This window comes from Pterocles gutturalis, unplaced genomic scaffold (genome assembly GCF_000699245.1).
Source record: "Pterocles gutturalis isolate BGI_N339 unplaced genomic scaffold, ASM69924v1 scaffold26979, whole genome shotgun sequence".
NCBI classification, from domain to species: Eukaryota; Metazoa; Chordata; class Aves; order Pterocliformes; family Pteroclidae; genus Pterocles; species Pterocles gutturalis.
In genome coordinates this window covers 52,670-79,953 of record NW_010131457.1, presented here as the reverse complement: position 1 = coordinate 79,953, position 27,284 = coordinate 52,670, and the positions used below count along the sequence as shown (strand labels likewise).

The window sequence follows — 27,284 nt, the reverse complement described above, 5'->3', positions numbered from 1 at the left end:
GACCAATAATTATCTACAGACTCACACTTGGCAAACAGGGACTAAAGCACCAATTTTTTTTCTGCAAAGTTTTAAATTACTTTATGAGGTGGCTTAAAATTAGCCATAATGTATCAGCCCACAGGATTTTAAAACTCGGAGAGAACTGGAGCTTTGCAGGTGGTTGTACAAAAAAGTTTGGCTCTGACCCCAGGCCTGTTGCATTGACTCCATTTCATGGTCTGCATAATCATGGACTCTTTGAACTCAGTCAGCAATCTGTTAATACAGCAAGTAGTTGAAGAATGGCAGCTAGCAAACATCAATTACTTTTCACTATATGCTACATGCTATATTATTCAGTGTGTTGTTTATGTAGTAGGTGTGTTAATGAACTTGGAGCCTCTCGGCTTTGCTGATCTTCTCTGATACTGTTTCACCTCCAACTAAGTTCTTGTCATGAAATGTTCTATTTTGTCTCTTCTGCCTAAGATTTCTTTTTCTTTATACTTCACTGTCTCCTCTTTATGAGTCTGTTTATAAACACATTCTGTACCCCATATGGTTTCTTGTCATATTTGCAAAATGTTGGTATGAAGAAATATGATACTCCCACTTCCAGCCCATGTAATAAATTTACCAGCCATTCAGTCAAAAGATAGTCTTTAGGTCTCATTTTCTTCATTGTGCCTATTCTTGACATATTAGGAGCCTTGTCTAGAAATCTATAAATGCAGAGTCATTTCATAATACAGCAACTTTTATATAATTGATTCATAAATATTATCCAGAATTTCCAGGCTTTTCTGATGGGATGTCAGTAAAAGGATTAATGTGAGCTCACTTAGCCCATATGTAGCTCATGAGTGATGGGTCTGACTCCATTCATTATCTGGCAAAAATGGAGAGGGCTGAATGTCTGACAGAAGAGCAGGAGGTCAAGAAGAGACTTAGGATGTTGTTTAAATTGTTGTTTTTCTGGAACATGGATTTATATGTAAGTGACAGGTTAAGTACTAGTTTTTGTGACGATTGGTGATGGGAAGTAACTGTAGTGTGAGTCAGAATTTTGCAGGTGAACAAAGGACCAGAGGGATATAAAACAGGTTAAAAGTGAGTTTGAATAGTCTGAAGTGGCTTAAACTATGTTTTTCTTGGCTTCTGAGTTTTAACAGTCTGAGAGAGAAGCCTTAGGACTGCTTTCTCCTCCTAATGCAGACAGAGTAGACAGAGCCTTCCCCTGGGATGATAGAAATTTACATTCTCTTAATATATATTTTTACTTAAGATGGTAGTTTTAAGAATTTCTACAGATATTTTTATTTCTTGTATGCAAGTTCCAGAAGCTTGATAAATCCAAAATGATAATATTTTTGTCTGTGTAAATCAAATATAATCATTATAATCAGATACTTCACATGAAACAGAAAACAGAATTAGGGAATCATCCTAATTTGTTTATTTCTTTTACTGTACTTCTTTTAAACAACATCTATGGGAAAAGTTTTCATTCACTCTTGATTATTATTCAGACTATTCATTGCCTATAAATTATGTAAGTGTATTCCCTGATGTGCTGGAAAACCAAAGATTACCCCATCCAGCAACGACAGGTTGTAACTAAGTTTAACAGACATTATAGGCTAATTTTCAAAAGCATTTCCTCCATTTTTGGAGGAGTCAGTCTGCTAGAGATTAATTCTGTTAAGAACTTGGCTGTTGATGTATCTCCCTTAAATATTGCCTGTTTTTCTGAAACCTCCTGCAGATGGGTAAGATACATAATTCTATTCTCTCCTGAAGTGCATCTTTAACTGGGCTTAAGCTAAAAAAATAACAATATACATGCCATCCCCACATCAGAGGTTTAGGGAGGAAGAATGCTGTGTATAGAGAATTTTGTGGAGGTAGTATGCAATAGCTCTAATTCAATTTTGGCTGGTATACCTGAATTTCTTGCTTGGAATGAGGGATGGGATATTTCTGGGGAGCCTGACATGGTTAAAAGAATGCTTATACTCTTAATACTTCATTTACTGCAGTGGGCAAATATGATTGCTGGTCATGCTCTGGAGTTGTGGAAGATCCATCATTACTGCTGAATGCTGAGTTCCTAGGAGAGACAATGAAGAAGGCTGTAATTTAGACCGAGGGAGCACACCAAGCAAACCAAGCCACACAATGAAGCAGGAATAAAAATGAGGCAAAAACGGAAACATTGGGAAAAGGGAAGATAAGAATAGAAATATTGGGGCAAAGCTGGAGTTGTGTAGGATTTTTTAATGTTAAATTGTACTTATCAAAGGATATTAACCACCAAACTTTTATTTCTCTAGGAGGTTTACGGAGACTCATCTAAGAACAATTCCAAGTGATGCTTTTTCCAATCTCCCCAACATCTCTAGGATGTAAGTTCTGTTTCTGATATTATTCTTTTAGCTCATTTGTTAAAAATCACTTTCATTCTCCAAAATTATATTTTTGTGTATAAAATCTTATGAAATTAGAATATTCTTGCACCTTTGTTACCTCACCACTTGTATTTTAGAACTGCAGGTAATCATCCAATTGTTTACAACCTGAACCAGCTATAGGAAGGCACATGAGGCATTTTTGGATAAGAGCATACCTTTATTGAACTAGATGTGATAAAACTTTTTTTTTTCAGTTTGCAAAATATGATAAATTATTTCATTCATAACAAATTAACATACTCTATTGCTGGTCCTGGCTAAAGATTTGTCTCCAGCTCCCAGGATGATTTGTAACTCATTTCATTGGAGACCCTGTGGCACTTCTAAACTAGGAATGTACTTTCACCAAAACATTAGTATTTGTGTGATGTGAGGGGGACTTCCATTGTTATCACTTCCTTTGTGTGTAAACACATGCATGGATACAAACTGTAAATGCAAAACCAGCAGCCTCTACCCATTTGCCTCACATCAGCATTTGTCCCATTGAAAGTGGCTACCCTTGGACTGCACTGCTTGTTGATGTCAACAGTCTTGAGACAAAAGTTGTCCCACCTTTTTTTCTTCTTCTTGGTGGCTGGCCCATAATCTATCATGCCGTGCATGACTATTTGATGCAGGGAACTTCTCTGCCATCTCCTGATCCACTCCCTAGAATCAGAGTTATGTAATTTAGAAGGGACTTCAGGAGGCCTCTAGTTCCCACCTGCTCAAAGCTGGGCCAACTACAAGGTCCAACCAGATTGTTCAGGGCTTTATCCAGCCTGGTGCTCAGCTCTATCTGTGTCCACTGTTAACTAAATAAACCACCTCATTCAGCAAGAGGCCCACATTTTTCTTTTCAGCTTTTTATTACTAATGTAGCAATAGGAGCTCTTCTTGTTGTCGTTGACATTCCTTTCAAGTCTCAAATCCAGCTGAGCGACGGAAATGGGCTACTGTTTAAGAATTCATGAAAGAGGACTTTGGTGGGGGATGTGAAGGTCTGTCTAATATATATAGTTACATCCAGGTACATTGAAACAATGACTTTCTAAAATCCTTATAAGTGATTGTTCTAGAATATCTGCTGCCTCATTTACCATGTCAGTTTAATCAGATAGATGATATATTTATTTGGGTTTTTGGTGGGGGAGAATGTCTGTTTTATGTTGTGCAGTATCATATATAAACCTGATAAACTTTGTTCAAAACAGAGTTTTTGCAGAAGGATGTAAAATCTTCTTTGACTTTCAGTGACACATAATCCATTGCTTAGAGGCTTTTCAGATTTTAAAATTCCCAAATTGTAATATTTTTGAATTTATAAAAGCATAGGTGTTCATCTGAAGAATTCAGTGAACTCTTCTCTAAAGATGCCTAGCCTCCAAAAAACTTTCAGTGGCCAAAAGGCTGCTACACCCAGTCTTCCTAACCTTCATGGGACCAGAGGTGAGGAAGAGGTATTCACACTGCCTGTCCCCAGGTCACTTAACGACCTCATAGGCTCAGGACACCCAGCCTCCTAGTCTGCAAGGGCATTATGAGTAAATGACAATCTTTTGCCTATACCCTTTGGTAGTAACATGGTAACAGATAAGCGCTCTGTTGCATGCTTTGATCACATTTCAGTGAAGAGGGAAGTCAAAAATTACAAAGACCTTGTGTCATTGAACGAGATAAATAGGTACTTTTTATACATCTTAAGGTAGTATGTTGACATCCGTGTCAGTTTATTTGGTTTGTGATTTCAAAGCTATCTGAGCAAACAAATCTCAATATCTTCCCCAAATTATTTTTCAAAGAGACTATCCAAATACGGAGTTTTACCTTCCCACTACTCCACATTTATGTGTAGGAATATAGCATAGATATATTTTATTATAGCAGTAACCTACCTAAAATTGTGACCTGATGTGGTAGCATTACACTCTCTCTCCTGCTGTGCTATGCCTTCTGCATTACCACATTTCTCTTTCTCCTGTTAATTTTTAAAAACCTATGAAGAATAGACAGTGGTTTAAATTTCAATAGTGTCAATGCGCTTCTGGATTTTTCTCATAGCATAACTACTACTACAAATCATGAAGTCCCACCTTCTTGATATCAACTTTGGGTTAAGAAACCAGTACCTGTATTTTAACTACCACTCTTGTGTGTGTCTTGGCCTCTAATGTACCACGTCTCATTTGCTTCTCCCAACCCATGATTTCCATGAACCATGAAAATTACCAGATACTCCTTGCTTTGTAAACTCATCTTGAAAATGTTCTGAAGTTTCAATAGCGTGATGGAGGCTGTGTTTACTGTTCCAAATATAGCACTTCATTTTGCTATATGGTTTCTACTACATAGTTTCCACAAATAAACCTTTTTTTCCTCTATAGTGAATAGAAAATTTAGTTGTCCTCTTTATGAACTATGTTTAAGCAAAAACTTTAGAGAAATTTTGTTTCTTTTAAATTAATGCATATCTATGTACTTTTGGTATCCAGAAGTAGAGACTGTTTCACTGTGCTCCTTTGACACAGGAATGAAACAAAAAAGCATTCCCATGAAATGCTCAAGTGCAAAGCAAATTCCTGTCAGAAATGCATCACTGCACTGGAAAGAAGTTTTGTACAGTGTTCAGATGCAAGAGAAGTTTCTGGTTTACATCATTAAAGTTGCAAATACACGAAGTCTTGGTGGAAGAGCTTTTCCCATTATTTCCATCTCCTGCTGACTTAGGACAGGTTGAACATTCAGTATTTTTAAGGTCAAGGATAAGGAACCTTTTTCCTGGGCTCAGGATGACATTTGGGGTCACACTCATGAGCATCTCGCAGACACCTGACCTGTAGCTCCCCAAGCAGTTTTCTCCACAGCTTCTCCACACAAAGTAGCATCCCCATCTTGCACAGTGTTTGCTGCCAGCACTCCCACACAGACCACATTTCCCCTGTGAACTGTATTTCCCTGTGCAACACAGTGCCTTTTCACACTCTGTGCACACCGGTGTCCCACAGCCGGTGCCACCACATGGCTCCCAACACCTAGCATGCATCTGCACCGCAGTGCTCCTGCCCCTCCCCTGCTCCCCAGTGCCAGCCCATACAATACAGACCCAAGTCAGGGCTTTGATTGCCTTAGATGCTCCTGGTTGTCCTCTCATGAAGTACCCCACACATCACCAAGCTGCCCTCCAGCAGCAGCAGAGGGGAACAGGGGCAGCCGATGGGCAGCAACACAGCAACGCAAGGGATGCTGAGGCTGCCAAAAAAGCAGAGAAAGGGGGAGAGAGGGAGAAGGAAGAGAATGAGGGCAGGGAGAGGGCCTTGTGGGTACTGCCATGTGCCTATCTGCTTTAAATCCTGTGTTCTCAGGCTGTTTTTGAATAGGCAATGCTGATTAAAGAGTTATCTGCAAGCAGACTTTCTCCGAAGCTGTGCATTTGGTGTTTAAGCTATGACTGTACTTGCAGTGGGCGTCAGAGGCATTTTGGAATCCTGCAAATTCAACACAGCTGGTAGGGAGAGAAGGTGCTGAATTGTAACACGCCTTCAACATGGGAATTTAAACACAATTTCCTTCTTTTTCTGATGTAACTCCTCTTTCCAGTTTTGATTGCTGTGATTTTTATTTCTCACATTTAATGTGTTGTGTTATTTGCTCATTAGCCAGAGCCCAAAGATTTTCAGAGGCACTCTGAACACTTGGAAGTAAAGGTTTATGCAGCATTAATACACATTTCTGTTTGACTTGCCTGTTTCAGAGATGATTTTGAATGTGTTTGTGTGGTTTTTGGCTGTTTATCTAGATGACACTAATGCAAATAAAACTACTTATTTCCCCGTTATCAGTGATGATGCAGTTTAATTAAAACACACAAATACATCTGCTTATGAAGCAGAAGAGTGGAGGTCAACACACAAAGAAAAGAAGCTGTTTCCTTCCCCCTTTCATACTGCATCTGAAAGATATAAAACTGTAACTCAGTCAGCTCCAAGCCAGGCAGTGTAGTAAAAATGCAGCCTGCAGTGCGGTGGGGAGGGACCGGTGGCTCTAGGGGTGAGGGAGAGGAGGAAGAATCCCTGTTGCTGCTCTTCTGCCTCTTCTCATGTGTGAGAAAAGAGCACTTGCCTGCCTGATGTAAGGTGACCCATTTCGATCACAGAGCACACAAAAAGTACTCTCAGCCACCACTGCTTGGCATAGCGATGCAATGTTTGTGCATTATCTGTTTTTCATTTCATTTTCTGCCAAGCTGATTTATATGTAACTTTTTGAGACATAGAGCAACTTTTTTTTTTTTAATGTCTCATTGATGTAACCTATCTTTTGGTATGTTAAAACGTTGGCTCTGTTAAAATGGAATAATTAATTTTCTTTTAAGACTGAAACTCCAGTTTCCTAGGCAATAGACATTTATTGCTTGGAGGAAAACAAAATTAAAGCATCTCACATAAAGCTCTTACTGTGCAGTACTCAATCACAGAGGCACAGACTGGAAATACTTTCTTTATTGTATTCCTCTTTTATTTTCTTTCTTCCTTTGGGAAGAGGCAAATAGCTTTGTAAAAGCAATATTACTGTGGAAAGAGAATCTGTTGGTCACACAATCTCTACTAGCTAGTTTTCTGGTATCTTTTCAAATATTGTTGAATACATCTCCAAAGTGACCAATAAAAAGTAGATCCATTTTAGAAGAGATAAAATTAGTTCAGGTAATATTCTTTTTGCTCCAATACAGAGAGGACATAAATTCTCTTGGAGCAGTTAGTGGTATTAGTCATCTGCTGGTGTTAGAGCATGTGCTGGTCACAAAGTATTGCCTCCAATTTTTTAAAACATTTTAAGTGGTTTTTAATATCCATTGAAAGTAATACAAATTTATGTTCTAAAAGATTTCCACAAAAAATAATCTGATCCATAATTGATTGTATTAAAAAGCTATCCTGGGGTAAATGATCATATTTGAATTTGCTATTTGCTATTTACTGTTATTGCTGTTAATACTGTAATTGGAAAAAAAATGAAAGAATGTTAAAAATATTTTCTGTTTTGTTTAATGTACACAACTCAATTAGAATTGATGTAAAATACCAGTTGGATGTTATTTAAGTTGATTCTAGGTCTTTGCAGGCCTACTGATTAAAGAGGAGGAAAGGGATATGATACAATCTCTTTATTATTACATTTTATTTTATTTTGACATTTAAAACTGACATCTAAAACTCTTCTAATCAATTTAATTTTGTGCATTTAAAATAATGATCAAGTTGCTCAGGGTATGTGTAACCATGCAAAATATTAAAAACTGAGTCAGTAACTTCAATCAAGAGTATTAAAAGATAATACTTAAGTATTTTAATGATAATATAGAATATAATAATAAAATTAATGAATATGCAAGGTATTCTAATTATTTTTAAAGATCTATAGATTAGAAATGTGATATAAAATATTAGAAAAGTAAATAAAATACAAGAGTACATCTTTTAAATGCTGTTCCAGTAGGAGTAAATTTTAAAACTGAGAGATATTTTGAAACAGAACCAGATAATTTAATCCAACCAGTAATAAGTCAGTTACTCTGAAAATATGCAGTAGTTTTATTGCACCTTTTTTCACACTTCAAAGCCTTTAACAGTAGTTCCAGTATCATCATCCTCCTAATGATGGCGGAGAGACTCTGTAGAGCTCTTTTCTCGTAAAGTTCAATAGATCACTAGCAGTACCTATGCTACTCAGGCTAACCTGTGTGCAAATTAATATTTTTTAAGCTTGTTGTTTGGTTATGTGTCTAAGCCACATTACTCCTTACATCCTTTACAACATTCACTCTATGGCTAGAGATTTCTCTCTAAATTAATGTTAGAGCCTATTTTTTTCCTCAGCAATATCAAAGCATCGGTTGCCCTGATGATCTGTCCGTCTCTAGAGAAACTGCAGGAGTTGTTGCAGTGTTGGCCCAAGGACCATCTGTGGTTTTTTCTTTCCTTTATAATTCTTTGGCATAGAGAAATATGCCAATTTACCTGAAGGCTAGAGCCCCTTAGTGATCTCCAAGGTGATCTTAAGTGGGAAAAAGGGAAGAAATATGATTCTGAAAGGTGAAACCTGGATGTTTCCTTTTGCTGCTTAATAGCGTTGTTGGTTGTTATTTTTTTATTTAACTGTATTCTGCAGCATAGTTTGCATCTAAGAAATCAGTCAAAATCAAAATTCTGTTAAAAGTTCCTCCCTCAGACACTGTCAGCATGTCTGGCAGTGTCACAACAGCTGAATGAGAAAAAGAGTGAAAGGAAAAATACAGTGGCACGATGGGCACTAGCCATGGCTCACCAATGTCTGAGGCTTGTTTCTTTTTCTCTTTGCTGGTGTTTAGCTACATCTCCATTGATGAAACACTTCAGAGTCTGGAGGCTCATTCCTTCAGCAGTTTAAGTAAAGTCACTCATATGTAAGTACTGTAATTAAGTAAATGTACACAATGATAAAATAAATTTATGGATGTGTGGAAATGTTTGAGTTGTCATTCTTGTCTTCTTTGTAGCTACATACTCCTTTTCTCCTTTCCTTTCTCTGTAATATGGAGTCAGTCTCTTTTTTCCCTTCTGCTTTCTTTCCCCACATCTTTTCTGTTCCCTTGCTCTTCTGTGTCCTCCTATAGAAGTGTAAGCGTAGTGAAAAATATGTGGGACTACAGATTGATAGCAAGTTGAAGTGAACTAGCCACTAAGAATTACTTTTGTCAAATTACTGAAGGTAAGTGAAAAAAAGTAATATAAGCACCAGAGATAAAATCAGAAGGGCCAGAGCACAGAGCAAAATGGCACTAGCTGGTGAGATGAAGAATGACAAGTAATCATTCTGAAAGTGCACCAATAGTAGAATGAAGAGTCTTGGCCTGGTTATTAAACGGAATGGAAGTGTTATGGTCAAAGACACCTGGGAAGTGTTTTTATACTTTTTTGCTCTGATTAGTCCTCACCAAATGATGCAATGGGGCAGATAAATACAAAAGTGGTAGGATACCGGCATCCAGGTCATTCAGCTTTACCCTGTGAAAATGAGAAGGTAATGTATTGAGTAGGGCTTCATAGGATCCATCCTGCATCTGGTAGTCTTCCATGTTTCCTTTACTGATCTGAACGAGGGAATGGAAAGTGCTGTAAAGCTCAGATAAGTTGCAGCTTGGCATATTTCAGACAAGATTTTTGTTCACAGAGGTTCCATGGGAGAGCGCTGACAGTCATCACGGATCCAGAAACTTTGTCAGAGAGGAAAGACACTTGTGTCCAGAAAGAAAACATGCCAGAGGCAGATATATCTTTTAAGATTGTTGCAAGAGGTGAAAGCTACAATCCATTTTCCACACTGATGTTTGACAAAGCAAAAGTAATAATAACCTTAAATTAGATTGGGCAAGGTTCATGTCAGACTCTAGGAAATGTTTTTTTATGGTTGGTGTAAGTAAACACTAGAATTGTTTTTCTGAGGAGGTTGCCCCATCACTGGAGGCCTTTAAAGGTGTGTAATCAGAAACTCCATAGGAATATTTAATCTTCACTTGGAGAAAAAGGTTGAACTAGATGATCTCTTAACAGTGCTCTATTTTCTATGATTTTTTTTCCTTTTACTTTACACAGTGCAAAACAGAAAGGTTAATATAAGGTTAATAAAAAGGTTAATAAAGGAGATAATTTTGTTACTGTAGATAGAGAGCAACTAATGCTGGAAAATGGAAGTGCCTCTGCTAACAGTACCTGACAGATAGAGCTAAAAGTCAGGATTCTGAGACCTGGTTCAGTCCAATAACATGCTCCTGTAATATTCCTAAAAGAGTTTCACAGGAGGGCTTTGTTGTGATAACTTGGGTTATAATGCTGTTCCCTCTTCTGCAGAAGGTTTTTCCAGGCCTGTCATCGTCATGGCCTCTCTTCCACTTTCACAGTTGTTGTATCTTTAGGATTTCTTGTTTAACACAAATGAACTTCTAATGAAACATTTACTGGCAGCACATATGATAAGCAATGAATAAAGCATTTGGCACTATACACCACAAATTCCTCATGTGGTACTTGTTTTGTGATTCACCTTGTTAGAAATTAAAGACGATAAAACATCCTTGGGCCATCTCATTTCATTGAAGGATTCTTCCATGTAGTATGCAGTGTAGCATCTTGTCTGTTCTAAAGGATATGAATATAAAGGCTTCTTGATGACAGCTTGAGGAAAAAGGAGATGAGTAGATAGCTGTTTTGTATTGTTTCTGTACTAGATTCAAAGTGAAGAACAGACTAGAAAAATCTTCCTCAGGATCTTAATTCATAACACAAAACTGATCTCCCTCAAAGGGTAAGGTAATGTAAGCCTTTGAATGTAAATAACTCTTGCACAAAATGCACACTTTTAAATGTGTGACTAATTTGAAGGAGTGGTAGATGGGGCTCTGGTGTTGCCAGTGCCTCCTACAGTGGACAAAGTCTGCTCAGAGGCCATCTGTGCTGTTCTTCAGTGTTCAGCACCCCACTGGCTGGCTGCAGGGCATTACATCCACACCTGCACCACACTTGTAGCACATCTAGTCATATTGATACACTTGAGAGACCTGTTTGTTTTGGCAGGCCATAGGGGCTCTCCCAACATGTTCTCCAAGCCAAGATTGCCATCTTCACTCATTCTTGTGATATGCTGTGTAGCATTATCTAATTTACATTACTTTCTGCTACCTAAAGGGCTGGTGAGGAATCTGAGTTAGAAGCCTTTTCTCATGTCCTCTTCTAGTCTCTAACCACCCTCAAAGCATGTTTAGAGTCCTGCCTGGGAGGACAGCCAGTGTCCCCTGCCATCAACATGCCTCTGTGTCACGGCTCCTCCCTTTCTCCCAGAAGTCAGGCCAGAGCACACCAGCAAGGTCCAAAATCACTGCATGATCACACCTGTGCCAGATCTTGGGCCTGGATGTGCCATCCGTGACCGGGAAGCCGCACGCATGGGCAGGAGTCAGCAGAGGTCACAGGCACCTGCATCCACAGCACCTACGGCACAGGCTTTGGGGAGGGCACGGTGGGAAGGTTTCATGATCAGCTATGCAGGGGTATAGATAATGCAGTATACATCCCCTTATATTTCTCACAAATCACTACCAAAAAAACCCTATACACAGACATACAAGATGTACTCTTTTTTCTGCGCAAGAGCCAAAAATACTACTCAGGACAAGACACCAGAACTCTACTCACAAAAGCTGTAAGTGAACCCCAAACCTTTGCAGACAGCCCACGAAGAAGGGCTACTGTTAATACTGTGCTTACCACACTTTTAAAATCTGTTTGGAGGTAAGGCACATGCATTATTTAATCAGGGAATATCCAGGCATCTGGCAAATTAGGCAGTTGCGTATAAACTGTAAAAGAAAGCAATTTACAAATTTGACCATTTTTCTGAATTGCTTCCATAACTCCTCTGATTTGTTAACACTTATCGTTGTTGGGTTTGATTTACTTTCCAAAGAAGAAGATCATTCAGGGATAAATGTATGTGTTGTGCTATGCATTTGTTTAATGTTCTCCACTTACATAGTGTTTTCAAAGTATTATTGCTAAAATAATACCGGATAAATATTATCATGGGGTATTTTAAAGCTGGTTGAAGTTACTGTAATAGTTTTGAAAAGTAGACATTTCACAGTCTAGTTTTCATAGGTTATTTTTCACAGACTTTTCATAAAGTGCAGTTTTATGTAAATAATCATTTTACCCTAATTTAAGCTTATACACACAGTTTCATTTTAAAAACATTTGTTTTTCTACAGAACTTCTTATGAGAAAAATTAGCGTTTATGGAAGGGAAGAAATAATTGCTTTGGTTTGAGTCAAGTGTCATGTGAATAGGCATCCTGTGATCATCATCACTCCTGTCTGCCAAGCCCGTTAGTTTGCTTCAGTTTTGATCTTCAGCACTCCATTTTCCTGGTCCTCATTCAGTCCATGTGCCTCTGTCCTGACTTTCTAGCCCCTCCAGACCTCAGTTCCATGTATGCAGCTTGCTCCTGTTCCCCTAAGAGCTCTCTCTGAGCATAGGTCGTACTTTTATGAACTTAATCTTCTCGAGTGCTGAGCAACTTCTACAAACTGAGGATGCTGTTCAGCTGCTGTATTTTAATGAACCATATCTCATTTCCATTGTAATGAATAGCAAAATTCCCACTCTCTGAAGATGAAAACCTGGACCAAGAGTCTGGGGTGGTTTTTTTTTCCCCCGGTTGGGTTAAATTGGTCTCACAATGGTTTCTTGTTCCTTCTGTTTGCCTATCTGTAGCATTTGTAAGTTTGGGAAACAAACAGTATGTTTACAAATTCAGGACTTTCTTTCTCACACAATAGCATAAGTATTTATTTTTTCTAGATATAATTGTGAAAGTGTCTGATTAGCAGTCGATGTCTCAACATAGTTGTCTTAGTAGAGTTGCAGTTTGATAGCATTAGACCAAAAAGCTTTGTTTCTCAGGAAAACATTTCCATGGAAGCAACCCAAGAAGAAATTCACTCTTTCTTTTCCCCTTCTCTGTGTCTCTGCTCACTCTTCTCTGATGTCTTCCTCATTTCTCCCCACTCCCTTCTCCTCCTCACTCCAAAAGCTCTCTCCTCTTACACAACCATGTGAAAAGCCCTTTCAGCATTTGGGGTTATGGTTCAAGTGGCTTCCCCTTGTATATGCAACATCATTTGGAGAGCCAGTGGGGGGACCACTCTCCATTTCTGCAGTGCGCTGCAGTGAGCTGGAGCCAAGGGCCGAGGCAGCTTTGCCAGCCTCCCAGCCAAGGCTGCACTTGTCTTGGACAGCTCATGCAGCCAAGCTGTGGGATACAGGGCTGCAGAGAGGAGAGGTAATTTGATGGAAATGTCTTAAAAGCAACTGGAGAGGGAGACTGAAGAGATTTGGGGTCTCTGCTGTATACCTGCAGTGAATTTCAGGGCACTGGGACAAGTGCTGTGCAGAAAAATCTTGTTAAAAGCTGCAGTCTGGAGGTAGGGAATAGACTGGCAGGACCCCAAGCCAGTTTTCCGGTGCTAGCGGTGCAAAAGCTGGACAGTGCACACAGATTAAATAATACGGATAGCTGTATTTAGCAGGACTGCAGTTTGTCTGCAGGGGGATAATAAAACATGGAAGAATATAAGTGAGAGTAGCCAAGGAAGCTACTGGCAAAGTAAATCTAAGAAGGTAGCCAGGGCTCCCAAGTTACTACAAGAAAAATAAAGGGTTGATTTAAAACATTTCAGAACTGCTGATGTGGATATCCTTAGTCTTCACAGGTATCTCAGCATAACACACTTATATGAGACTCTATGGCCAGATTTGTGATTTCCGCATTCTTGAACATACTTAAGGGTGTATCAATATGGCAAGACAGGTATGAAAGATGTATCTGGTAAATTAAATTTAGAAGACACTTAAATATGTAAATGTTTCTGCTTTTTTTAATGTTACTAAAGTCATAGAGGGTGTGAAGCAGATTATTAAATTTTATGGAGGTTATCTATCTGGTGAACTTATGTCTCATTAGTTAATTTATTAGACTGATATATTACCTTCATTTTTAGACTAATTTTTATTGGGAATTAAGTATTTATATCTTTGTCACTGAATGTGGGTTCATCGTTATCTGTAAGTCTTGGCATGGGACTTGATGTGTATCAACAAGTGACTTCATCTGCACATCTGTTCTTGAAGTGTTAAAGTATTTTCTTGAAAAAGCAAAACCAAAGTCCTGTTCATGGACAGTCATGCGGTGGTTTGATTGTGAACCTAGCACAACTTTAATTACAAGTCTGAGTGCCAGAAATAAAATGAAAAATACTGTTAGTCTTTAAAGCACACACAAGACAATTCTTAATGGTTTCACGTACTTTAAAAAATAAAGCAGAAGCCGAATAGTTTGTAAAGTAACTTTGAATAATTTTGTAAATGTTCCACAAATTATTCTCTTACCTTGTGGGTAGGTAGCAGCATCCTTCTTTCTTATTAACATGTCTAAGTAATTTTAGTTAGGACTGCAAAGTGAAATGTTTTTTCAGGGCACCTTTTACCTCTCTGCATCAATGGTGAACAAGGATGCTTTCTTAGGTTTTTTTACATCTTTGTATGATAAGATTAAATTTTAATTATAGAGTGTGTCAAAATTCCATTTCAAAAGTACTTAAAATCAGCTCTCGTAGGCACTTAGATACCTGGGAACTAGCCTACTAGAAATTTTTAAGTATACTCTTTGGCTTTATCTGCATTTTAGGCAGACAAAACTACTAATAGTTTTCCCAGAGCTGCTTTTCAAAGGAACCTTAACTTTCTAAATGAGTGAGTTTCAATCTTTTCAATTCACCAGTTCAGAAAAGCTTACTAATAAAAGTGCAAAGCCTGTCTAATGAATCTACCAAGAATCAACTCGCTTTTCTTAGTTTTTGGACCCTTTGGAAGGAATCCACATTGCACAACAATCTTTTGATTACAAATTGAAAATTACTATCATATAGCATATAGGCACATTTGACTATATTACTCATGTTTGATTAATGTAAGAGAAATTATGAAATCCAGACTGTGTATCACTGTCCTGTTAACGTATGAGATCAGAACTATTCAAATATCTGTCTCCTTCTGGGCTTATTCCACAGGCTCCAATATTGATAGAGCTATAGATATCCTTTAAATCTCTGATTTTAGGGGGATTCCTTCCAATACTCTGAGATTTGTTACATCTGAGCGTGTAAAACAAAGACAGTGGCACAGTTCATGAATGGAACAGAATAAGATCTCTCTTTCTCTCTCTTTCTTTTACGGATATGAAATGAGAGGCCACATATTCCACCAGTCAAGTGCAAGAGGCACATTTGACTGGATTAGAAGTAGGGAAAATTCGATTTTTCTCCCGACATTTTTTCTTAAGCATAGCATTCACTTTGGTCAAATCACCTTTTACCTTTTTATACCTCTGTCATCCTCCTTCTCATTTATTTTGATTACAGAGTTCTGTGTAACTGATTGCTATTGATTTCTGTAGTGTCTACCACAGTGGGCCCTTTTCTTCCTTTTGAGCTTTAAGAAAGCTCCGTAATACAAAGTGTAGAATGAAAAGCAAATATAAATACACTATGTATTAGAGCACACTTCTTTCCTAATCCCAGCATTACAGTTCAAGGAAATGGAACAGCAGGGACATAAACCTTTCCCCAATGTTCAGTTGAATCACGTTGATTTCCTCGCATTCTTTGAGCTTTTCTCTGATTACTGTGCCAACTGTCTCATCTGGTAGTTTTAAATCTTTTATTCACAGATTAATTAGTTTTTCATTTGCCTTTGTTAAACAGCACCTGCCCTCTCATGACCTGATTACTTAATAAATCAAAATCTGATTGAATCTCCTAGCACTATTTTGTGGTTCCAATTTTAGCACAACAAATCTGCAGATTTTGAATTCTTGCTTTCAGTACCCTCATCCAAATCATTTATGCAGAATATTATGAATAGCAACATGCCAAAACCTGATGACTCTATGAAAAATGAGAAAGATTGATGAAAACTGCATGAAGGGTAAGGAAAAAGATTTCAGAAAAATGAGGAAGAGTCATGATGCCAGGCAATGATCATGATGGCTGGAGGGGCAGCAGCTCCACCAACACACCTACAGAAAGCACCCAGCATGACCATAGCCATAATTAATGTTGGGCTGGTTCTTCAGCATGTGCAGTCTAAAAAAAATCTGCTGACCAAGCTTCACTCAGGCAAATTATTTAAAGACGTAACTGTGGACAGCAGGTGTAAGGAATTAAGTCTATGCTGCACTTTACATCAGTATAAGGCGAAGAGATACACTATCCTCTATGCTGCTGGACATGGCTATATAATGAAAGGTGCGACCATTGCAAGTCTCAGAATGGAGTTGTGACCTGAGCCATCTTTTCAATCCACTGATGAGTTCTGTAAAAGCAACAGCAAAAACAATACTAAATACTGTTAGAGACATGAAAGAAGTAACCAGAAAAATAGGACATAAAATTATAAACTAAATAGATTATTGTAAATTGATAGGATTATTATGCATCAATCCTCTAAATTTTGCTTTCTTCTTTTTATGCAACTTTGTAGACACAAAACTCTCATCATGTTCAAACTACTAGCCATAACCATAGGCTATTACTTTGATTTTAGGACCATCCAGACAAAGGATCCATAAAAAAGCTCAAGTGCTTCTTCCCCACTTGCTTCAATTACCCAGTCTCCAAGACCACGTCTATCCAGATGATAACTATTGTAAGATTGCTCAGAATGCATAGTGGCCTTGAGATAGTGCTGGCCAGTACAGAAGCTCATTGCAGGAACTAGTTCCCTGAAATTTCACGTGAACATTTCTGGTTTCTGTTATGATAAATAATAAATAATGATCAGTGTGGTAACGTTCCCCCTTTTTTTACAGTGAAATTCGAAATCTTAGAAACTTGGATTACATAGATCCAGATGCCTTTAAGAACCTCCCACTGTTGAAATACCTGTAAGTATTTGGCACCTGTATATATTTGGTATCTTTTATACTTACTAGATATTTATACAGGGTTTTAAAGAACACCTGCCAGCTAAATGTGACAAGCCCATCTATATATGAATATCTGAGGGATATTCACACAGAGTTTCTAAAGAGAGGCACAGAGTAACAAAACCATGAAATTACAAAAATATAGCACAGAAAAGAAAAGAAAAGAAAAGAAAAGAAAAGAAAAGAAAAGAAAGATAATAACTTTATTGATTTTGAGTAATGTTTGGAAGAGTCTGGAAGGGCTCTGTGTGTGTGGTGGGGGCAGTGGCAAATAGGAAAGATATATATCTGAAAGCAATAAAAAGTAGTCTAAACAATTTCATTTCAGGACAGTAGTTTTAAAAATTCAGAATTACATTTTCTTAAGTTATTTCCACCTACAGGAGTTCAGAAATAAGGGGCATTAACTGTATTTCTGTTAGAAGACTTGATTGTTTCCCTTTTTAGAGTTATTTGAACAGCTCTTAGCCTCAATGAAAGACTGAGGACTTGGGGGTCTAGAGTATTGCCTGAAGCAGCCTTAATCTCTCAGGTGAATCCAAGGTTATAATTTTTTTTCTCTCTATCCACCTCACAGGCTACTTCCCTCTGCAGATCTGCTTAGCTGTCTTATTCTGTGTTCTCAATTTTAGGTTCTATAATTTATCATAGATTGGGTATTTTGATTGTTTTAATTGTTCTTGCATCCTTATATTGTGGACAGTTGATTACAAAATAAATTGATTGACAGTAGAGAGGATGAAATAACTGACTTGCACTATTGAATCCTTTAAATACACTGTATGTTGTTGTTCAGTGACCCAGTACATGTAATTCTGTTTCTTCTCTCTTTCAGTGGTATTTTTAATACTGGTCTCAAAGTATTTCCAGACATCACAAAAATCTACTCATCTGATGTGAACTTTTTACTGTAAGTATCCGTTCTCACAGTTGGTTAGGATACTGCCATTTTCAGATCCTAAAAAACCTATAGTGAGAGCTTCTTTTTGGAGAAAGACATCAAATAAGTCTGACAAAGCACTTCTCCTCAAGCTATACTTCAATGATCATTAGTACCAGATCTGGAAAATGTCAGGTCATCTAGCACTATTAATTTGATAGGGACACACAAACACATTTCTGTTGAACTAGCCAAAGCACATGATATGTAACTTCTACAGATCTTTTGTTTTTGTAATGGCTGTATAATACCTAAATTAGTCTGAAGTCAGTCAGTGTAACACACAGGACCTGATCTGACAGACAGCCTGGTAACATGAAGTCAGCCTGACAACATTCTTCTAGCAAATTTGGGCTGGCATGGTGAGCTCATACTGCACATTTTCTGATACTAGTGTCCATGGAGCTCCTATATTGTCAAATCATAACCTCCACTATGTGCCTTCTTTCTTCTGACCCCACCCTGAGCACAAAAAGACTCAAGAGCAGGAGAACTGGACAATCCTGAGAGCAACTGTTTATCATTACATCTTTAAAAAGCTCACTGTTGTCTGAGCTCACATTTTTATGAGGATTTTGGTGAAGATTTATTTTATCTAAAATACATTACTTCATACAATTCATGTTTTAATAAAGAAAATAGAAGAGGAGCTTATAAAGCAAATGACCAAAGCTGAGAAATAAAGTAGAGGTTTTAAGTCTCTAGACCAAGAACACCTTGCTTTCATGACAGGCATAGTAGTGAGGTCAGCTCAGGCTGGTAAGGTGTGTCTTTAAGGAAGGCTGTCCATCTCCCTTTTGTCACTCATCTCATTTTGTAGTAGCTGAATGAGATACATACCCTTCTTTTAGACTGACAGCATAAGCCTATATGAACACACTTTGCCAAAATACCCTTACCCAACCTTACTTGTAAAGTCATATTTCAAATACAAGTCTATTGTCCCACTGAAGGACTGAAAATTGCCTACTTTTAAGCTAGACTTCCTAGGTGGAGCCATGTCTCATTAACTGAAGTCCTCAGCTGGAAAGAATTTTCCTAATAGCAAGCTTTGCTAATTTAGTTGGGCTTGTTCACATGAGGCACCCCTACATAACATTAAGACCTTCTTCCTTTCTCATACCTTAAAACCCATTTACTTTAACTGATTTAAAAACATTCACCCGTTTGTTTTGTTTTGTTTTTGTAAAAATATATGTCTAGAAGCAAAATGCAGAACAATTTATTGGAGAAAGAGAACAGGAACACAAATGGTGTTGGGGATGGGGGTGTCTCCCACTATTATCCTTAAAGGTATTTCAGAAACAGAGTTCTGCTGTAAAAAAACCAAATGTTTATTAGCATTCAAAAAACAAAGCTGACATCCACCTCTATGCCCTACCCTGCAATTTAAGTCCAAATTCTGGGTTGTAATCAAGCCAAGGAGGAAGAGCAGCTCAGATGAAACCTTGAAGGCTGACACAAGGTAAAAGTATCTTGGTCGCTATTTAGTCCTAGAGAGGATTTGGCAATCTTATACTGTAGTAGCATTCAGCTGGGAGAGGCTGGAGAGGCTAGAATCACAGAATGGTTTGGGTTGGAAGGGACCTTAAAGATCATCTAGTTCTAACCCCCCTGCCATGGGCAGGGACACCTTCCACTAAACCAAGTTGCTCAAAGCCTCACCCAGCCTCGCCTGGAACACCTCCAGGGATGGAGCATCCACTTCTCTGGGCAACCTGCTCCAGTGCCTCACTAGCCTCATAGTTAGATATTTCTTTGAAATGTCTAGTCTAAGTCTACCCTCTTTCAGCTTAAAACTGTTACCCTTTGTCCTATCACTACAGTCCCTGATAAAGAGTGCCTCCCCATCTCTCCTGCAGCCCCCTTGAAGTATTGGAAGGTTGCTATAAGGTCTCCCCAGAGCCTTCTCTTCTCCAGGCTGAACAACCCCAACTCTCTCATCCTGTTCTCATATGGGAGGTGCTCCAGCCCTCTGACCATCTTCATGGCCCTCTTCTGCACTCACCCTAAGAGGTCCATGTCTTTCATGTGCCGGGGACTCCAGAGCTGGATGCAGTACTCCAGGTGGGGTCTCCTGAGTATGGAGCAGAGGGGAAGAATCGCCTTCCCTCGACCTGCTGGTCACACTTCTTTTGATGCAGCCTGGGATACGGTTGGCTCCTCTGGGCTGCAAGCATACATTGCTGGGTCATGTTGCGCTTTTCAGCAACCAACACCCCCAAGTCCTCCTCCTCGGGGCTGCTCTCAAGCCACTCTCCTCCCAGCCTGTATTTGTGCTTTTGTATTTGCATTTGAGATTGCCTTAACCCAGGTGCAGGACCTTGCACTTGGCCTCGTTGAACTAGGTAAAAGGCTATTAAAAATTAGAAGTATTATGCTAGAAGGTGACCTGCAAAGACATGATTCATGTTCTACCGCAGGCATTGCTTCAGTGCTGCTAAGGGACATTCTTAGTCAAGAATGGTCATAGCCCCCACTGCGCTCATGGTCTGACATTGGCAAGGCCAGTCTCAGAGCAATGTGTAAGTGCTGGTTGTTTTGCTAAAAAGTCTAGACCTGCAGTAAGCAATGAAATCTTCCTCCTAAGGATCTCTTAAGACCAGAGGTAAGCCTTGTGCTACCTTCTAGTCTTTAACTTGGAGCTGTTATGTTTGCCTTGGCTGTAGGTCTTTGGGATAGAAACCTGAGTCAGCCAGAGCTCTGGGCGGGATACACCTACATCTTAAGAGCTACTAGGGAGTTCCTCAAAGACCACAAGGGCTTTAGCTTAGATTAAGCTCTACTAGATTGTATACCAAACACTACACTTACCAAGCAGAGAGAACCAAGAGATAAATAGGCTAGATGAAACAGAAGTAAAAGTTTATACGACCACATATGTCCTTGCTTCCAACCAACTCTGTGGCTAAGTGGTAGACAGTAAAACATTAGTTTACTTCTACCTTGAAAATTTTTAGTAAAGATCACTAACAAAAAATCATCATGCATCTTATATGCTAAAGACTTCTTAAAGAGCAGACCTGCACTTTCAGGGGAGGTATTTCCAAACATTGCTATTCAATGAAAGATAGCCTTTTTGTTTCTTTCATCAGGAAGAAGAATCTGCTTTTGAAGAATAGATTTCTAAACAATGAATAAGGTGTATCTGGGGGAAAACCATTCATTATATCAGTATTGGCATTTGAGGTCATTAAGTAACTTAAAAGTAAACATTTGTTTAGAAAAGTGAACCAATCTGAAAAAATAGTAAACCAAAATAATTTGTGGTAGAAACCACCTGTTGGTGGAAACTACCTGGAATGCAGGTGGTTGTAGTACAGTTCAGTGTTAGCACATATACATGCACATACATAGCACAGAAAAGGAATAAAATTGTTCCTGACACATGGGCATTTGTTAGGACTTCTCAGCCCATGTACATTATGATCTGGCCTTACTAGACCACATCTAATCCAGAAACTGAAGAAAAGAAAAATTTGCAAAATATTTTGGTTTCCAGACTCTAATATTTTTCAGGAAAATGCAGAAAAAGGACAATGACACACTTTGCTCCACCCTTGGTTTCTACCAGCTTTTTCCTCTCTCCTTTCTCCTGTTTAGCCATAGTAAATCTTTTCAGTTTTTCTTTGTCCCTTTTGTCACAACAGAGTTTTGCTCTGAAAATAGACAGTACTTCTTAATACTGCAGAGTGGGTGTAAAAAAGTGTGTAAGAAATGACAGTGAAACACTCACTTGGACAAGAGTTGAGAAGAATCATCAGGTTAGATTGCACAGCAAGTTATTTCACTTGCGCTAGATGCAGTTCTGTAAAGTGAAATGCCTCTGTCCTGAATCATGTATTATCTGATGTCTTATCTGAGCTTAGCTGAAGAGCAGGATCTCAGCTCTAAAGACATTTGGGCTAACTCAGTTGACACCGCAGCATTATTTACTGTGCTAGTTCTCTGGTTTAGGAGACAATGGATCTGTCTGTGCTGTTAACCACTACAATCACACAGGCTGGCACACCTCACCAGGACTATAAAAGCCACTTACTTCACAAGCTCACTTCCTGGATGCTGGAACATGCTCAATTCTTAATCATCCCACCTTCTTCTGGCATTAGGTATAACTAAACATGCTATTCTACACTTTTATATATTATCAAGGCAAAGAACAATTAATTAAAAAAAATTATCTGGAGAAGCTCTGTTAGGTAGATGTGTGATTGTGATGTTTTGTCTCCTTTTTTCAGTGAAATTGCAGATAATCCTTTTGTGACTTCAGTGCCTGCAAATGCTTTCCATGGGCTTTGTAATGAATCTCTAATTCTGTAAGTTCTTCCAGTTTAAGTCACAAGGCAATTACCTTGCCTTGCTCTCTCAAGCATATGGTAGAATGTTATTAAAAAAAAAATAAATCCCTGTCCTACTCTCTAGCAGTTTGTAACAGAGAAGCACCATGCACACATAGTATCCGTAATCTAGTTTGCATAAAGCCTTTACTCTGACAGTGATTTGAATCAGGCCAGCTGCTTTTCTTTAAACTGGCTTGACCAAAGTGTTTTTGCTTTTGTATGAACCTAATGCCAATGAATGATTATACTGAAGAAAAAAAAAAAAAAAGGGAAACATCTGCAGAGTTCTCTTTCTATAAAGGTACAGCATAATTAGAACTGTCTAACTTTTTTGCAACCTAGGTGGCACATACCATGAAAACTAATGGATGGCAAGTGTCAGGAGAGTCATATTTGTGGGAAAAAATGTGAAATAAAGTTCAGTTATGCAAGTCATACTCAATGTGAACCACAAGAAAGGGCTGAGGGGAGGTGAGGGAAAATTACTGTAACGAGTTATTACCTGAACTAGGAAGGAGAGCACTAAAAGGCAAAAGAATGAATTCTAAAGAACTTCTAAAAAAGTATCCTTTTGCTCTAAGAGAGCAAAAGAATGAATTCTAAACATTCAGGCAGGCTGACAGTAAAATCGTACCTATATTGCTAGGTATCATTTCCTTTACCCTTCCTTAATCAGTCCTAGCAGAATTTTGTTTCCTTGTATTTAACTTGAGGGTGGGAAAGTTATAGCAAAATGTTTTAGTCTAATTCTATACTTGCTGTGAAAAGAAGTAAAAGATGGCACATCTGCCACATGGTATTCTTGATTCAGCTACACTTAAGAATGCTTCTGGGTATTTGTTTAACCTTGCACTACAATTGCTTCTTCAAGATATTAAAAATTATTTATCCATAAATGTGCCAGTGCCAAGAAAAAATATACATAAGATTTGAGATATTCAGTTATTGAAGAAACCTAAAATACACTAGTTTATTTTTTTTGCTTGCAGCAAACTCTACAACAATGGTTTTACCAGCATCCAAGGTCATGCTTTCAATGGGACAAATCTGGATGCCATGTGAGTAGCAGATCATTCTCTTTTTTCAGAAAATAAAAAATTATAAAAAAAAATACTCTATGCTTGTTGGAGGCTCTCAAATGCACATCTTATTCTAATTATTTTTAAGAGAGGATATTAATTTCAGCCAGCAATAAAAATATGGGTGCTTAATGTCTTTGCAGTGTTCTTTCATTTGGCATATATATTTATAGCTCAGAAATAAAATCATGGCAGGTAATTCCAGTGTTAATTTTGTTTAACTTTCTGTCATACTTATTTTGATAAGTAAGATTTCTAAGACAATTTTGAAGATAATTATGCTGTTTAACTTACAAGGCAGTTTATTTTAATAAGTGTAGTACTGATAATGGTAGCAGCCCTTTCACAGAAATATCTTACCTGCAATAAAGAGAGTGGGTTAAGGTGTTGGAAGCAATTCAGAGGAACCAGTCAATTGCACTAGAAATGAGAGACGGGCATCTCAAAAGCATGAAGCAACTATTTCAGCTTTCCCTTCATGTTCCTATTGTACTTTCTGGAAAATTAATTCTTAGTGATTGAATATCCTTTTTACACAATACGCAAAATAACCTACCTCAATCATTAGCACAGAACAAATCTCAAAAGATTCCAGAGGCTCCATTCACTTTGGCAGAGCTTACTCTGCTCATACAGAGGCTTGACTGGAAAGTCTGTCTGGAAATCTCATGAATAAAGAGATTTCTTCATTACAAGTTCTTAAATTAACCAGAGAGGCTTGAGGATAGATATGATTGTTTTCAGTACTTTATTTTAAATTGAGCTTGAATTCTATAAGAAATCTATAAGAACATCCTTCATATGGTCTTAATCTTTCCAAACGGCCTCTTCTTCCTTAAGAACTAGCCAGACTTCTTGAATTTTGAAAAGGTTTGAGTTGAGCTAAAGATCTGGGATAGGTCTTCTTTTACTCACATTAGTTCAGTTACTTTGAGCTTTCATATGAGAAAGGAAGTATTTCATGATGACACAGTGTTTGTACTAGTGCCCACAGAAATTGCAAGGTGTAAAATATGGCAAAATGAATCCAGTGTCTTGACTGAATCCCTCTATTGCATATGCAATACTTAAAGCCTTTCTAAGACTTAGCCAATACATGAACTGTGCTGGCTTTTCCATTTCTTACATTTTGTTGAAACAAAGGTTGGAGATGATTTTATAGGAATTTTTCATTTTGCTTCTCTGACAGTATGCAAGTGCTATTGCTTCTAGCCTCTCTGAAATTTTCCTTATTGTTAAAGAATCAAGTGAAAATGTAGTTTTAGAATATTTGGAGTCCTAAACATCTGCTTTATTGGACAGGGTGGAAGTTGAACACACACCAGGTTTTGCAGATATTTCCTGCTTACTTTCAGAAAAAGTTTGTAATTAGTATTAAGTGAGTCTTTCCAGAATCTGCCTGTGATGCACTAGTTAAGTAAATTTAAAAAACAAAACAAAACAACAAAAAAAACCCCAAACCAAAAAAACCAACCCAAACAAACAAACAAACAAAAAAAAAACCCACAAAAAAACTAAAACCAGGCTTACCTTCAGGGCTTTTTCTACCAGCAGCAGAAGTGGTTCATTACAACAAACAGTTTTCTTCTAATTAAATCATATTGACATTTACCTGGAGCAAAGCACTACTCCTGACTTACAAGGCAAACTAGGGAGCTGCACATCAGTGGTAAAGCCTTTATCTGTTTAACAAACTACATTCAAATTTCTAAACTAATTTGCTGAAGTAGTGTGTCTACCTTATGCAAGATAAGGTATAATTTTGCTAAGTGCAAGCCTGGACATTTGTTTTTAGCAGCAGCATTAAGTTAATGCAAAAGGCAAATATTTCATTTTCTGTATTCTGACATTCCTAGTTTGAACTCCTGTTTATCTACCACTGTACAGCAAAGAAAGTACCTGTTTTCCCCTGGGTCTGATCCAAGATCCTTTGGATTTGACAAAACTAGGAGCAAAAAGGACTTGATGAAACTAGGAAAAAGAAGAGTGAGGGAAAGAAATTTTAATGCATTTTGAATTATGACCTCAAAGAGGAAAACAAGTAAAAAAGGAACACAATAACTAATTTTTGACAAACCATTCAGAGACTCCATGTCCCACCTATAAACCAGAAGATATTTTGGGAATCTTGGAGGATACCTTCTACTTACTATGCAGCATGCCTTTCTACCACTCTTGCCATATGAAAAGACCTATGTAATTCAAGGAGGTGAAAATAACCAAGCAGATATATGTGTGGAGCCATGCATAAATAGTTTCCATTATCATACCAAATAATGGCACTACCTAATAAATCCTGTCATCCAAGAAGGATCTGTGTTGTATACTAAACCACAGTATCACTGTGTATCTTTAATAAAGGCAGGGAAGTGAAGAGCAATGAATGAAGGGCTGAATGATACATCCACTGAACAGTATTCATCTGAAACTTGAATCCCTCATGCTAACACTTCATTAAGATCCATGAACTGCATCACTCCTGCAGACTTCTGCAAAGTGGTGCTCCTGCACCAATGTTTATTTCTATAAGGAAATTGTTGAGGAAAGAAGATATTTTTTAAAATATTTCCAATTAATGGCAAAATATATTTGTGATGAGCTTTTACAGAGTTGTCTGAATTACTGAAAGTATACAATCTCAAAATCTAATTACAAAAATAAGCCCCCAAAGAATATATTTACTTTGGTACATGCTCACAGGGATCACTTTTGGCTCAGCTCAGAGTCAAGATAAACAGTGGTGTAGAAAAACATATGATCAATCCTTAATATTGCTCATTTACCAGCACATCTCTTTTGCCTGTTCTCCCTTTCTTTAACCTTCATTTCATAATCTAACAAGATGCATAAAGAAATTAACATGTTACATATCCAGAGCCCATTATTTTTCTTCTTGTTTATCAAGGTCTGCTGACTTGTTTTAAAATCAGAAGCTGGAAGAAAGCAAGCAGATACTATGAAATAAGATATACTTAACCGGTGAGGTGTTCCAACTAGGAACTTCATTAACTTTACTTGGTTTCTACCTAAGTGATCCTTTGGAAGAAAATTTTGCAAAAACTTCCTTTTCCCCAAACCTGGCTCTTCATTCTTACTCCATCACTCCCTGTGCTGATAAAAACATGCAATAAACCTTATCAGTGAAATAATCCAGTTTAAAAAAATCACCCCACTGACAAGGGTGTGTCCAGCTACAATATAGATGATGGCATGAATGACCTTGGACTATGAAAGAAGAGAAAAATAAGTGTTTTACACCGCTTCTGAAAAAAGAAAGGTACATGGAACTATATGTAAGTTAGTTGAAGTAGCTGGTCTGCTTTTTTGATTAATATCCTTTACCCCCAGAAGAAAATACACTTTTAGTAAAAATAAAATATTTTGTAAAAATATCTTCAGACATTTCAGCATTTTTCAGGTTTTCATGTCAGTTGAAGATTTTGAATATTCAGGATTTTTTTTTCTTTTACCATCTTTTGCTTTTCATATTTGCTCTGTGTCTCCAAAATGGTGTCCTTAAAGAGCTCCCTGAACTTTCATACTTTTGTTTATTTTTAAGAAAGTTTTCTCATTTATACATTTTTCTCCTTTTTGAAGACATAGCTGTGGTGTATTCTTTGGCTGTTTTGGTGCTACAGAGTTGCTGAGTATCGGTACCTGGTGGTTGCTCTATTAAAAGAGACTAACATTTTGGAAACAGATCATGTGTGCCACTCAAGCTGAAGTCAAGTTGTTTTCTTCTCATGTGGACTGTCTAACCGGTTGGTTTATGAAGCATGCATTGATAATGTCTGAATACTCAGTATCTCTGTCATGCCCTGACATGCCATTGTCCTGGTTTACATAGCAGTTTAAATGCCCCATTACTGTTTTATGTCCTCAGAAAATCCTGCTTGGCATTCTGCAGTCATGTTG

At 37.8% G+C, this 27,284-nt stretch overlaps 1 protein-coding gene across 1 annotated transcript in view; it reads left to right on the top strand.

Annotated features, from left to right (window-relative positions):
- Nucleotides 1–2,315: 2,315 nt before the first annotated feature.
- Nucleotides 2,316–27,284, top strand: part of TSHR (thyroid stimulating hormone receptor) — a gene marked incomplete at its 5' end in the record, with an annotated part of 42,651 nt that continues 17,682 nt past the window's right edge. Inside the window, 6 exons of the mRNA XM_010080620.1 lie at nt 2,316–2,387; nt 8,803–8,877; nt 16,894–16,968; nt 17,846–17,920; nt 22,189–22,266; nt 23,280–23,348. Of these exons, the coding sequence (XP_010078922.1) occupies nt 2,316–2,387; nt 8,803–8,877; nt 16,894–16,968; nt 17,846–17,920; nt 22,189–22,266; nt 23,280–23,348 (444 nt within the window). The remainder of the gene's footprint in view (nt 2,388–8,802; nt 8,878–16,893; nt 16,969–17,845; nt 17,921–22,188; nt 22,267–23,279; nt 23,349–27,284) is intronic.